The following is a 12632-nucleotide window of genomic DNA, read 5'->3' as shown; positions in this document are numbered from 1 at the left end:
GGGGGGGAGGGTTGTACAATCAGCCAGGAACTGGGGACAGACAACAGAGGAAGGAAGATAAAGGAAGGACCTCATAAAAACAGAGAAGTGAAAAATGTTGCTGCTTTTATTCTACCCAAAAAAGAGAGTCTACCACCTTCCTGACGGCATTCCTGAAGCCATATCTGACTTGGCATCTACCCACTGAAAATGATGGTCAGGGAGAACAGCGATAAAAAATAATGTGCGATTTATTGTATCTTTAAGGTCAGACAAAACTACACACTTCTATTCTAAGCAGGTTTGCGCTATGAAAGATTTTTTTTCTTAAAATGTAGGATAACTTTTCAACCTACAGATGTAAAGTATAAATACTGCAAAAGAAATATACACACAGAATAAAGTATGAAAATTCTCCATAACGGCACAATGTGACCATATTAATCAAATTCGGCAACTGTGAATTATCATCAAAAACAGAATTAGGGTTATATTCTCTTCTGATGCATGGGCATAAATCCCATTAAGATTAATGAGAACTGTGTGTGCACAGAACAGAGAACAGACTCCTTTGATTTTTAAATAAAATTCAGCCGTAGCATGGGTTAAGTTAGTGCCAAAAAGGTATGCGTCTATGCTTCCTATTTTGCTTTTCCTATGTGTTTTTGCTTCCTATTCCAGCTATGGAACATTAATCTGGCATCTACTGGTACATGTCAAACACTAGCTTTTTCTATTCTGTATCTACATTTTCAGAATTACCCATTTGTGTTACGGCTGAATTGTTAAAAGTTCTCAGGATTGAGTATTTGAGAGAGACAGTTCTTTAAGGTATTCTTAATTCTTTATATCTTCCTGTAATTGAGGTTAAATCCTTACCTTTTTGCCCAATACGTAAATGCTCATTTTCAAAGAGTTCTAAAAAATAAATAAATGTCAGTGAAAAGTAAAAAAAAAAAAAAAGGAAAAACAAATATTGCAGCTACTACTATACACGTATTTTTAATTAACAGATGCCTTCAAAAATATTTATAGACCAGTATATACCATAGCACCACTAATTTTTACCATTAATGTTACTAGAATTAAAGCAGCAATATTCTTCGCAATGTAGAGTGAAAGTAGAAACATCCAATGGGCTGTACACTGTAAGCACCTGAACAACTTTGTTTAGATTAGCTTTCCTTTGAAAAAGATCACTATTATTTTATATTTATTCTATCTGCGACTATTTATTCTTCCTTCAAAATTAATTGTTTTGAGAAAAAAAAATAGAAAACACCCTTTATATATTAAGCTTCTGAATAGTAATACATGCATAAGGTTTTTTCTATAAATAAAGGCAACTGTCAATCCTCTGATTCAGTGTATGCGTAAGAAGTTTAGTCAGGTGCCTGATGAATCCACTTATGGCTGACAAGCCCAACTGGACAGCAACAAAGCTGTTAGACGTTTCACAGATCCATGTGTTGTCTGAGTTGCACTCCAAGTTTACAGCATGCTGCTCTCTTCTTTTTCACTTTGCTTCCATCCTTTGGATCAAAGCAGCTTCATGTACTGCACCCAGTGCCAGATACTCCCTTCAGATTGGAAAGGATTCTATGCGCTCCTTTAAGCTTTATACATTTACACTAAATGACTTCATATCATTTTTCTATGTCTTGGTACTGCCATAAAAGTCAACCCTGCTTTCCTGAGCCATCTTGAGTGTCACTGTACAAAATACTCTTGGTGATATGGTCTCCTCCCATTCTCCTGACATGGCCAAGCTATTGCAACCTCCTCTTCTTGATAGCAGTTTCTAAGTGTGTCAGTTCTGAGCACTTCAGCACCTCTGTGTTTGGTATTTTGTCTTCCCACTTTATTTCCAGGATCTTAAGTAGGCATCTCAAACAGAAGCTGTTCAATCTCTTGAACTGCCTAGTATATATCATCTACATTTCTAAGCCATAAAGCAGGGATGACAGCATGCAAGACTAGTCGATTTCCATCTTTACCTTGGTTGATAATTTGCTGCTATTCCACGCGTGTATCTGTAATAGCCCGAAATTCTTAACTACTCTTCTGATTCTGCTAGACAGTTCAGCCTGAAGGTCAAGATTCCTGCTGATCATAGAACCCAAGTAACAAAAGCTGCCGACACTGCCAAGAGATTTACCCTCCAGAGTGATGTCCGGTATTGGTTCTTCCACTACCTGCTGCATGATCACAGTCTTGTTGAGACTGTCAACCTGAAGCTCTTGCATGACTAAGAAAAATCTGCCCAAGACAGTTTGCAAGGGAGAGTCACTGTGGGCAACCAAGGCCGGGACATCTGCAAACAGGAAGTTTCAGAACCAGCTCTTTCCCCTTGGTTCTCACTCTAAACCTTGTAATGTTGAACAAGCTTCTATCTACTCTGGTTTGAAGATAAATGTCATCATTGCTGTCCCTGAATGCATGAAGAAGCAGGAATGAAAAGTAGATGTTAAAAAGCACAGAGGCTGAAACACACGCACCCATTTCACTCTTGATGGTGTCAAAGGCATTTGATTCTTTGTTTTCATACATTACAGTTGCCTCCATACCTTGATGCAGTGAGCAAATGATGTTCAACAGTTTGGGGGGGCAACTCATTTTCTTCAGAACAGTAATAAAGACCTGTCTGTTGACTGTATCAAAGGCCTTCAGATAGATGAAAGGTATGTACAGTGGTATTGTTTTTTCTCTATAGTTCTCTTGCAGTGGCTTGACCAAAATTGTCATATCAAATGGTAGAGTGTCCTGAGCAAAAACTGCATTGACTTTCAGAAAAATAATCTTTCGCCTAGAGATTGCAGCCTAGAGATCATAATGCGAGTGACAACTTTTCCAATGATGTTCAACAGGGAAAAGCTTCTACAGTTGTTACAGTCATTTCTATCCCCTTTGTTTTTGTATAATTGTACAAACTGAGTGTCTTTGAAATCTTGCGGTACCACTTCCTCTTTCCAACAGAGCAGTAAAATTTCACGGAGCTTTCAAAGTACTTCAACAAATTTGTAGATTTCAGCAGGCAAACAGTCATTGCCGGATGCCTTGTTCCCAGGGATCATTTTAATAGCTTTCTGCAATTCTAATGTAGACTCATTGTCTAAATCCATCGTAACTTAGAACTGTGGCAATCCTTTGAGCTCTTTGCATTTGATTTCAGTCTCCCTGGAGTATACAATTCCACAGTGTTCAATCCAACATTCAAGCTGTTTTTGTTTATCAGCAATGACATTTCTGTTTAAGTCCTTCAGCGGAGCTGTTTTCTTCTTGACAGGACCAATTGCTCATTTGATGCCTTTGTACATTCCACAGCTATCACTTGTATTAGCTGCCTTTTTGAACATCACCACAGTTTCAGCCAAAAATCTTGGGTGCACCTCTTAGCTTCTTTTTGCACTTCTCTTGAGCCTCTCTCAGATTTTCCAGGGCCATGGTGCTGGGAGATTTTTTGTAGATGGTTAATGCTGTCCTTTTGTTCTCAACCAGTGGTAGAAGGGTTTCAGAGCACTCTTCAAACCAGACTGCATTTCTCACATTTTTTGCCAAGCATTGTTACAGCAGCATTGTACACATTAACTTTTAAGCTTTCCCAAGCCTTGGTGGCTGAGTTGTTAGGTAATCTTGCTTTCACAACTTCTTAATTAAATAGTCTGAATCTTTCTTTAGTTTGTCTGAGGTCAATCTGAGGAAGACTGGTAGTTTTGTTATGGTGGATCTTTTTGGCTTTAATTCTGACTTCGCAGTGGCCTAAGGCATGGTCAGTGTCAAAGCCAGCAGTGTGATAATATCTCATGTGCAGGATTTATTTCAGGTGGTTTCACCTGGTCAGTACAAAATCTAATTGGTGTCAGTGTCCTGATCTTGGATGTTCCCATATCTTTCCCAGGGAAGTAGGTGTTGGTAAACACACAGATTTTGACTTGCAGAGTTCTAACATTCACTGACCATTTTCATTCATATTACCAATTCCATGTTTACCCAAAACACCAAGCCAATTCTAAAATCTACATCCAGCTCTTGCATAGAAGTCACCAAGTATTATAATGGTCTCATTTCTACAAGTTTTCCTAATCTCTTCAAGTTGTTGATAGAAAACATTCTTGTCTTCATTTCTATCTTGAAGGGTAGGCACAATGACACTAAACAATGAAATGAAGCCATTTTCTGCATGCACGAAGCATCATGGGTCAACCAGATACAGCAATGGGGCTTTCATAGGAAGATAAGCTGTTTCTAATTGCAAAGGCCACTCCATGCTTTCTCCTCTCCCCTGCTGGCTCACTATGCCAGCATACAGTGGAGTCATTCTCTTAGCTAGAACCTGTATCTGAGAGCCACGTTTCTGATAAGCAGCAATGTCAATTCCAAGTCTAACCAATTCATAGTTTAGCAGTGCCATGTTCCATAAATCAGAGTCCAAATAGAATCCAGGGTCGGAGTCTGAACGTTCCAACATGCAAGTCATTTTATTTCACTCTGGCCAGCATAGAATAGGTTGGGGCATGGCTTTTCTGGCCCCCTTTTCCTAGGACCTTCCTCATAGGGCTGCTTGTAAACCTTGGTAGATGCCTCAGGTTCTTTACCCCCATTAAAGAGTCATGTGACCTTCACACCAAGACTTTCAACACGTATATGCCTAATACGGAGGAGGGGAGGCTGCCTAAATCTACCATCCCCCCTTCAGACCGCTGAGACGGAGTCCAAAGGCCAGACCAAGTCCAGAGGTTCAGTGCCTCAATGGTTGTAGCTTCTGCGAGAGAACAACAGATTAGAGGTGCTGCTGAACGCCCAATGCCTCAGTGAGGACGTAAGGTTTTCTACAATGCTTTTGCAAAGAGAGAAATTACAAAGATTCTGGGGCTTTACCCAACTGTCCTGTGGCATCACAGCTTTACTTTTGAGTGACCAGCTTACTGACAGCAGGTTTCTGAAGGTTTTTGCAGCGCGCAGTTTTGTACTCTAAGCTTAATCCTGAAACTGATTATGTTTACAACGGAAAAATTATAAAAATGGCTTGAGTATTACTCAAATTTTAATATTTTTCAGGAAATTCAGGATTTCAGAAAAACAAATACTTTAATATTCCTTTTCAATCTTAAATAACTAAAGCACACTAACCAGGTGGTACTTGTGCAGAATCATCAATGCCCAGTTGTCCTGTATTCAAGTCTAGTTCACCAAAATATTCTTTCTGGAAAAAAGTACAACTAAAGAATTAAAACACACATCACTAATAAACCATAAGAGTGATTCCCTTCTTTAAAGGTTTACTGCAAAAAAAATTAAAAATAAACTAAATGCAACATTTTACCATCCCCAATCCAACTACACCTTTAGATATATAAAAAAAATTAGTGTTTTTAAAAAAAGACAAATGTCTTAGAGTAAATCCTAATCTAACAAAGAAAAACCTTTCAGGTTATACTCCCTGATTCTCAATTTACATCTGAGCTATACTTGGATGTAGCAGAGAACAGTGTCCCTGAAGACAGGGTTATGAACCTCTAGTTCATTTTTACCCCCAGTCACAGAGGCAAGTTACTCTACAAGCATCAAGTCTCTCAGGGATATGATGGCAGTGCTCTACTCCAGCTTAATACTGTTCTGGTCAAACATGCCCCTTTTCCTTCCTTCTCTGGTACACATTGTGTTCTTCAAATGCCATAGCACATCATCCCAGGGGAGGGCAATTATTTTTGGTGGAGGGCCGCTTACCAAATTTTGACAAGCTGTCAAGGGCCACATGGTAGCCCCAGGCCCTGACAGGTGCCCCACCCCCTGGTCGCCATCTTGGGACTGGAAGTCCCACCCCCTAACCCTCAACCTTTGCCACCAGAAGTCCCTCCCCCTGCCCCTGGGAGTACGCCTTTCACCAAGTGGTTTTCCCATCTCAGAACCAGAAAAATACCAAATAATATTCTAAAAAAAATTTTTTTTAAATTGAACCTCTACAACATTCATTGATTTGATTTTAAAAAATATTTTTGTCCCAATTTACATGCATTGTGTACTGCACATGGAGGTGATTGCACAATAGCTTAAAATGAAGTCTTACTCTTGTATACTGTGGGGGTATGGGGGAAATGGAGGGTGGGTATAGGTTTGTGGGGAACTGTGGGCATGTAGGGAAGGGTGTGGGCATTGGGTGTGGGAGCATGTGGGTATATGTTTGGATATATGGGGTGCGGGTGGGTATGGGGTTTGTGGGAGATTGTGTGCAAGGGAAGAGTGGCTAGGATGTGTGAGGGGGTGTGAGGACATGTGTATGGTGGGGTGTGCTTGTGGAACTTGCCCTATGAATACACACACACACACACACGCCCCTCCTGCTCCTGGCCCCATGGTATCAGTGCAGGCCCCATGTTCCTGCAGTCTAGTGATACAGCCAGGGGACACATGGTGCTGGGGGCCAGTGGGCATGCAGGGAAGCAGTGAAAGCTGTGGCACAGAAAGGCTTCCAGTTGGGGGGTGGGAGTAGGAGGGGGTTAGGGTTGGGGCAGGGCTGGGCTGGGCTGGGCTGAGCTGGGCTGGCCTTGTTGCTGGCTCCTGCCAGCTCTTCCTGAGTCCTACTGCCCCTGGCTCCTGTCATCTTTGACAGGCAGCCAGGAGCAGATAAATATTAATGTTCTACATTTTTTTTATCCAAGCTGGATAGAATGGCCTGGCAGGCTGGATTTGGCCTGCAGGCCATATTTCCCCCATCCCTGCATTATCCTCTACCCCAGGAGTGGGCAAAATGGCAGATCCGACAACATCGCTAGAGACCCCAGTAACAGCAGCACCATGACAACGCGGGGTCAGAGTTTCCATGGAGACCGGCCCCAGCAGCAGGGCTGGGCAGGGAGCTGCTCCAGGGCCAGACCTGGGATCTTGCAGTGGTGACAGTTTGGTCTAGAGCTGAGGCAGAACTGCAATCTGCTGCCTGCACACCCCTGCCTGGGGTGTGCAGGCAGTGGATCACAGCTCTGCCCCAGCTCCAGACCACACTGGCACTGCCACAAGATCCCAGCCCTGAACCAGCTCCTGCTGAGGCCAGTCTCCACGGAAACCCAGGCCCCACACTGTCACAGCGCCACCACTCTTTGGGTCTACATGGAAGTTGGCCACAGCGACACAGACAGGGGCTACTGGGAAATGGAGTCTGTCATGAGCTGGACTTTGCCCACCCCTGGCTCTACCACCCTGTGTAGACATGGTAGCAGAGTTTTCTACTACACATGGAAAATTCTCCACTGGCCATATTTAGGGTCTGCAATGATACATTTCACCCTGAATACTTGTGTAGCCCAAGGGGGCATCAGAAAATTTGGTTCAAAGTCATCACCACAAAGTGATATCTACTTACAGCACCTCCCAATATAAAGGGAAAGGGACATCCAGTGGAGGAGAGTCTTTGTTTCTTTTAACATAATGTGTTATAAATGCTTGGAAGCAATTAGCACAAGCCTTAATTGAGGCTAAGTGTGGCAGCAGCGCCCTAGGGGTGCCGTGACCTCCCCTAGCGCCCTTGCCTACCGTGCCATGTCTGGGTCCTGAACGCACCCTCTGTCTTGCCCGCCAAGTCTTTGATCTTTTATTATCAATGGGAGGCTGCCTTCCTGCCCTCCTTGGCACGGGGCCGGTCTTACTATACCAGGAGTCTGCTCTACTCGCTGTGCTGGCCTTCTCGATATGTGCCCTCTCCTGGGGCTTCTCCCTGCGCTCTCGCCCCCGCCAGGGCCTGTGCCTCGCGCTCCTCACGCTCTCTGCCCGCGCTTGCCCCCACTGGGGCCTTCTATGCTCACGTTTCCCACGCTTGCCCACACTGGGGCCTTCTATGTTCGCGCTTCCCGCTCTTGCCCACACTGGGGCCTTCTAACTGGGCTCGCCCCCTTTTGGGACTTCCCCCTTCCAAGCAGCGCCCTACTGGGGCCTACCCCTCATACGTCTCGCGGTCACCTGCGCTTGGGCCCGCGCCCCGCGAACCTCGCCCGACTCAGGCCACTACTCGCGCTTCCCGGGCTCCTCGCATTTCACACGCTTGGGGCTCAGGCGGCCTCAGCCTTACCTGGCCCCAGACCCCTTGCAGGGTTCTACGCCCAACTCGGGCCTGTACTACTTGGGCCTTGCTTGTGCTTCCCACGCCTCGCCCGCGCTCGGGCCTGTACTCGCGCTTCCCGCGCTCCTCGCGTTTCGCATGCTCGGGGCTCAGGCGGCCTCAGACTTACCTGGCCCCAGACCCCTTGCAGGGTTCTACGCCCAACTCGGGCCTGTACTCGCGCTTCCCGCGCTCCTCGCGTTTCACACGCTTAGGGCTCAGGCAGCCTCAGCCTTACCTGGCCCCAGACCCCTTTCAGGGTTCTAAGCCCGACTCAGGCCTGTACTTGCGCTTCCCGCGCTCCTCACCCGACTTGGGCCTGTACTCGCGCTTCCCGTGCTTACCTGGCCCCAGACCCCTTCTAGGGCCATATGCCCGACTCAGGCTTCTCCCAGTTGGGGCTCAGGCGGCCTTAGCCTTACCTGGCCCCCAGACCTGCCTTCTTGGGCCTATGCCCCACTGGGGCCTACTCGCGCTTCTCGCGCCCTTGCCCACTGGGCCTACAGTGCTTCTCGCACCCTCTATCTCGCGCTTCTTGCGCCCTCGCCCTTCTCGGGGCTTGTCCTGCGCTTCTCGCGCCAGCGCCACCGGCGCCAAACAGCCATGCCTTCTAGGCACTGCTCTGTCCCCGAACAGGGCACCCAGGAACCCCCAGACTACTGGGGAGCTCCCGTGAGGCCTCCTCACACCCCTACAGCCTCACCTGGTCCTCCGGTCTTAACACAACAACCCAAAACCAAAATCTCCCTTTCCTGGGTTATAACACAACTCCAACACAATCTCCCCCTTCCTGGGTTACCACTCAACTCCAAGCCAACCTGGCTATCTCTGTGTATCAGGGTTTCCTCCACCCAGCCTTATACACAGCCACTTTCCAGCCATCAAACCTCTCTGTTATCCTTGGCTCTGTTTACTCCCACAGAGCTCCTTCTCCTTGTGCTGCCCGAGGAAGACTGCCTCTGGCCCTAGCCTTCTCTGCTTATAAAGGCTAGGCCCTGCCCCCTGGCGGTCAGCTGACCCAATTAGTTGCCCTAGCAACACCCAGCTGCTGCCCTGTTGACTGGCAGCTACCCATTTACTACTACTCAGTAGCAGGCACCCTAGTGTCCTGCTACACTAAGACTTTAATATGATCCAAAAAGGATAAATTACTCATGTATATAATATAAATATTCACTATTATATTATTAAGGAAATTGCATTTGAAAAAAAAAAATACCAACATCTCCAAGCATAAACCAATCACCAATTGTGCTGGACAGACAAAAATTTTCCCTATAGGCAAATTATTTAATTTTTAATCAGGACTTCTTTTTAATTAAATAATTCCTTTCATAAGTCTTTTCCATACCCAGTATTCTATTTACTAAGCTATTTCTTCATTCATCTTTATGTTAAAAATATATCACTTTATTATGATTCTTTCCTGTTGTCTATTAGCTTATTGATTAGTCAGTTTATCAATTTTATAAAATAAATTTCTTACTCACCAGTTCAGGAATATCTTTAACTTTTAAAGGTACTTGAATTAGACCCAGGTGATTTCTAGAACTAGGTTGATCCCCATTTTCATAATTTGGATTGCGGAGGTTCATCAGCACCTTTAAAAATATGAAATTCCTTGTGTATGATACTTAAATTTACAATGTGGCTAAGATAACAACATCACAAACTGTCCATTAGGCATAAAAGCATCAATGACTGCAGCTGCTGGATATAGATTTAAATTTTCAGAATTAATTCTGTTAACTTTGTGAGGGCAGTTACAAAAATTATAAAAGATCTTGAGTTTCCAAAAACTTTTCGCTTTGATTCTCTAGGCCCAAAATTTAGGCAGTGGAAATCACAAATCATTTTTGCAAATTTAGGTCATACTATGTGCACTGATTGTCCCTTTCAAAAACTACGTGAAAGCTAACAGTACCCTTTTTAGTGCTCTGAATTCAATGTTGAAAGTACAATGTTGAAATTTGTATTTTTATACCTAGGATTGCATAAATTCCACAATTGCACTGCTAAAGCATCTGCCACTTGCCAAAAAACTATGCCACAGTGCCTGTATTTTCTTGCATACCACACACCTCCAATAAGACACGCACCTTGTTTTTGAAAGACTGTGCACAGAAAAATACAAGATTTTTCCAGAGTAAAAACCTTGGGGGTTTTTTTTCATGGGGAGGCTTGTTGCCAAAAAGCTGCCAGCCTCTCTCAGCAAGCAAGCTAAGAACAACTGTGGAAGGCTTAGCAGTGGACTCTACCCCTCCTGCTTGCTTGTTGAGAAAGAAGCTGGCAGCCATTTTGTAACACAGTGTCTTCATACTTCTAATCCAGAAAAAAAATATTCAATCAGCTTGAGACCTGTACCTCAATTTTGGAGAGCTGATTTCTAGAAAAAAGGTGTGTGTTTTGGGAATAAACACAGTACCTTTCCTTTCAATTAAAAATAAAATTAAAAAATTAAAAAAAAAAAAACCTCCCCACAAAAAACCCTCTACACACACGTATAGACCTTATAGCTGTGATTCTAATACTGAAAATAAAAACAAGAGCAAACCAGAAAGCATTAGAACCGCAGCTTTACGAACAATTTTATACATCCCAATCAAGGTTCCTTGCATTTTTGAATCACCATATATTTTGATATTTTAATGGCCAACTGTCAAGGAGCCCTTGGATCTTACCAAGATCTTTCATGAATTCACTTATAAGTTCATGAAGAGAAATTCCCCAAGAATAGTGAAGGGATATCAGCTTCAATTTAGTAAATGGTTTCCCTATTTTTTTCCAAACTGCGGCCAAAGGATTTTTTTCCATACATGACTTTGACTTGAAAAAGAACATATATGAATTTTAAAAGACAAATAAATAAGGTTCAAGTCCTAGGGAGATTTCTTCAAAACTTCCCAACGTCCACACAATTCAAGCAAATAACATAAATATATGTGCACAGTTCTCGGCTCCCATGGGACTTTGCCAGACTCTAAGTTAAAATGTTTAGCATGGGAAATGACAAAGACCGTGGGAAATGGGAGACACAAGAGAACAAGAAAAGCCAAGAAGAAAGTAAACACAATTTCAATGCTTATTTTATAAGATTAAAATGCAAGTCAGATTTACTTGGTCTAAACTGCATATAAATATTAAATTTATAATGTAATACTTTGAACAATTATGGCATCTAGAATCATTAAAATGTAAAAAAATACAGTTTGTATAATCAGTTATATGAACAAGAGAAGTTGGGCTGTGTGTTTAATTAATCTCATATATACAAATTAGAATACTTCACTTTTAATTTCACAGCATGCGGTTATGATTTGAAAACCTAAAATAGTTCACATCCTTTCAAGGAAAAGTTACATATCTTACATATGACTATAAAATGACGACTTTTCAATAAATTCATATTGAATGAGGTCAAAATACTGAATTTACTAGTAGTGATTTATGTGTCATTAGACTTCACATTTGGAATTAGACTAGACTAATTCTACAGTCCTGCACTGTCAAAGATGAAGCAAGCCTTTCTAGAACCAACAAAAGACAGAGTATTACACAGAACTATTTTTCTGTGTTATATTTTCCATCTAAAGTCATAGCATTGTACTATATCACTAACAAATCACCAGCAATTTGCATTTCACAGCAGACTGTGGATTATATCTGGAGTTCCATTTTTGGTTACACTAAGGCATTCAATATTGTGAACCATTCAGAACAACAACAACAAAACCCTGGCCTCAAAGATTCAGTAGTATTTTTATTTTTACTTTCAGCTTTGTTGTCTTAGTCATATAAAAAGGTCTTAAATATTTCCAGCCATTAGGGGATATCCTGTGTTCCTTTTTTGGCTCTATATAAATATGTTTATTATAACTTGGAGACAGCTGAAATTACCTGACATCTCACCCTAGACAGCATCCAATCTTTGATTAGTAAAAGTTAACATCACATTTTGAGCTGACCTTTTTCTAAACATTAAACTCTTTTTGTTCAAAAGGAACTTCATAGACTTCAAAGTTTAGGAACATTCAATAAATAATGGGAGGTTAAATTTAATACAGTTAAAAATTTATTTTTATCAGTTCATTAGTTTAGACATTTACTTAATGATTTGGGAAATTTATCCAAAAAGGACTATCTATTCTTTTAAAGACAGTTCTTTATGTCATCCCTTAATAGTTAACAATTTCTGCTAAGCCAGGATACCTACAAATGCACCTTTTAACCACCTTAAAATGGGAGGGGAAGCTACATCTTGGGAGCGAACATCACTTGTATCAAACTATTCTGTCTGCACAGTTCTGTAGTTATATATAAAATGGCTAAAACACCCTAACATTGACCTTGAATGTAACAGGGTTCAAGCTGTAGCTGTACTGCAGCTTGCATTACAGCAACTTATTCTACTATCTTTTGATACCAATACATTTGATACACCTATCTATACTAGGGGCTGGCAACATATAGCTCACAAGCTGGATCCAGCCCATGGAGCTGAAGAGTTTTGCCAGGGTCAGGCAGTGAGGATCTGTGCTGGGGCTGGGTAGCTTCCAGCTTCACC

At 42.6% G+C, this 12632-nt stretch overlaps 1 protein-coding gene across 1 annotated transcript in view; it reads right to left on the bottom strand.

Annotated features, from left to right (window-relative positions):
• The window catches only part of TBC1D19 (TBC1 domain family member 19), a 181569-nt gene that overhangs the window by 94780 nt on the left and 74157 nt on the right, over positions 1 to 12632 (bottom strand). Inside the window, exons 8-10 of the mRNA XM_019526444.1 lie at positions 9559 to 9669; positions 5110 to 5182; positions 859 to 897 (exon numbers count right to left, since the gene is read on the bottom strand). Of these exons, the coding sequence (XP_019381989.1) occupies positions 859 to 897; positions 5110 to 5182; positions 9559 to 9669 (223 nt within the window). The remainder of the gene's footprint in view (positions 1 to 858; positions 898 to 5109; positions 5183 to 9558; positions 9670 to 12632) is intronic.

The sequence above is a fragment of the Gavialis gangeticus genome, unplaced genomic scaffold, assembly GCF_001723915.1.
Source record: "Gavialis gangeticus isolate Ggan-Ray unplaced genomic scaffold, GavGan_comp1, whole genome shotgun sequence".
In the NCBI taxonomy this organism is placed as follows: Eukaryota; Metazoa; Chordata; order Crocodylia; family Gavialidae; genus Gavialis; species Gavialis gangeticus.
Note: the sequence above shows the minus strand (reverse complement) of the source record. Positions and strands in the feature narration are given on the sequence as shown.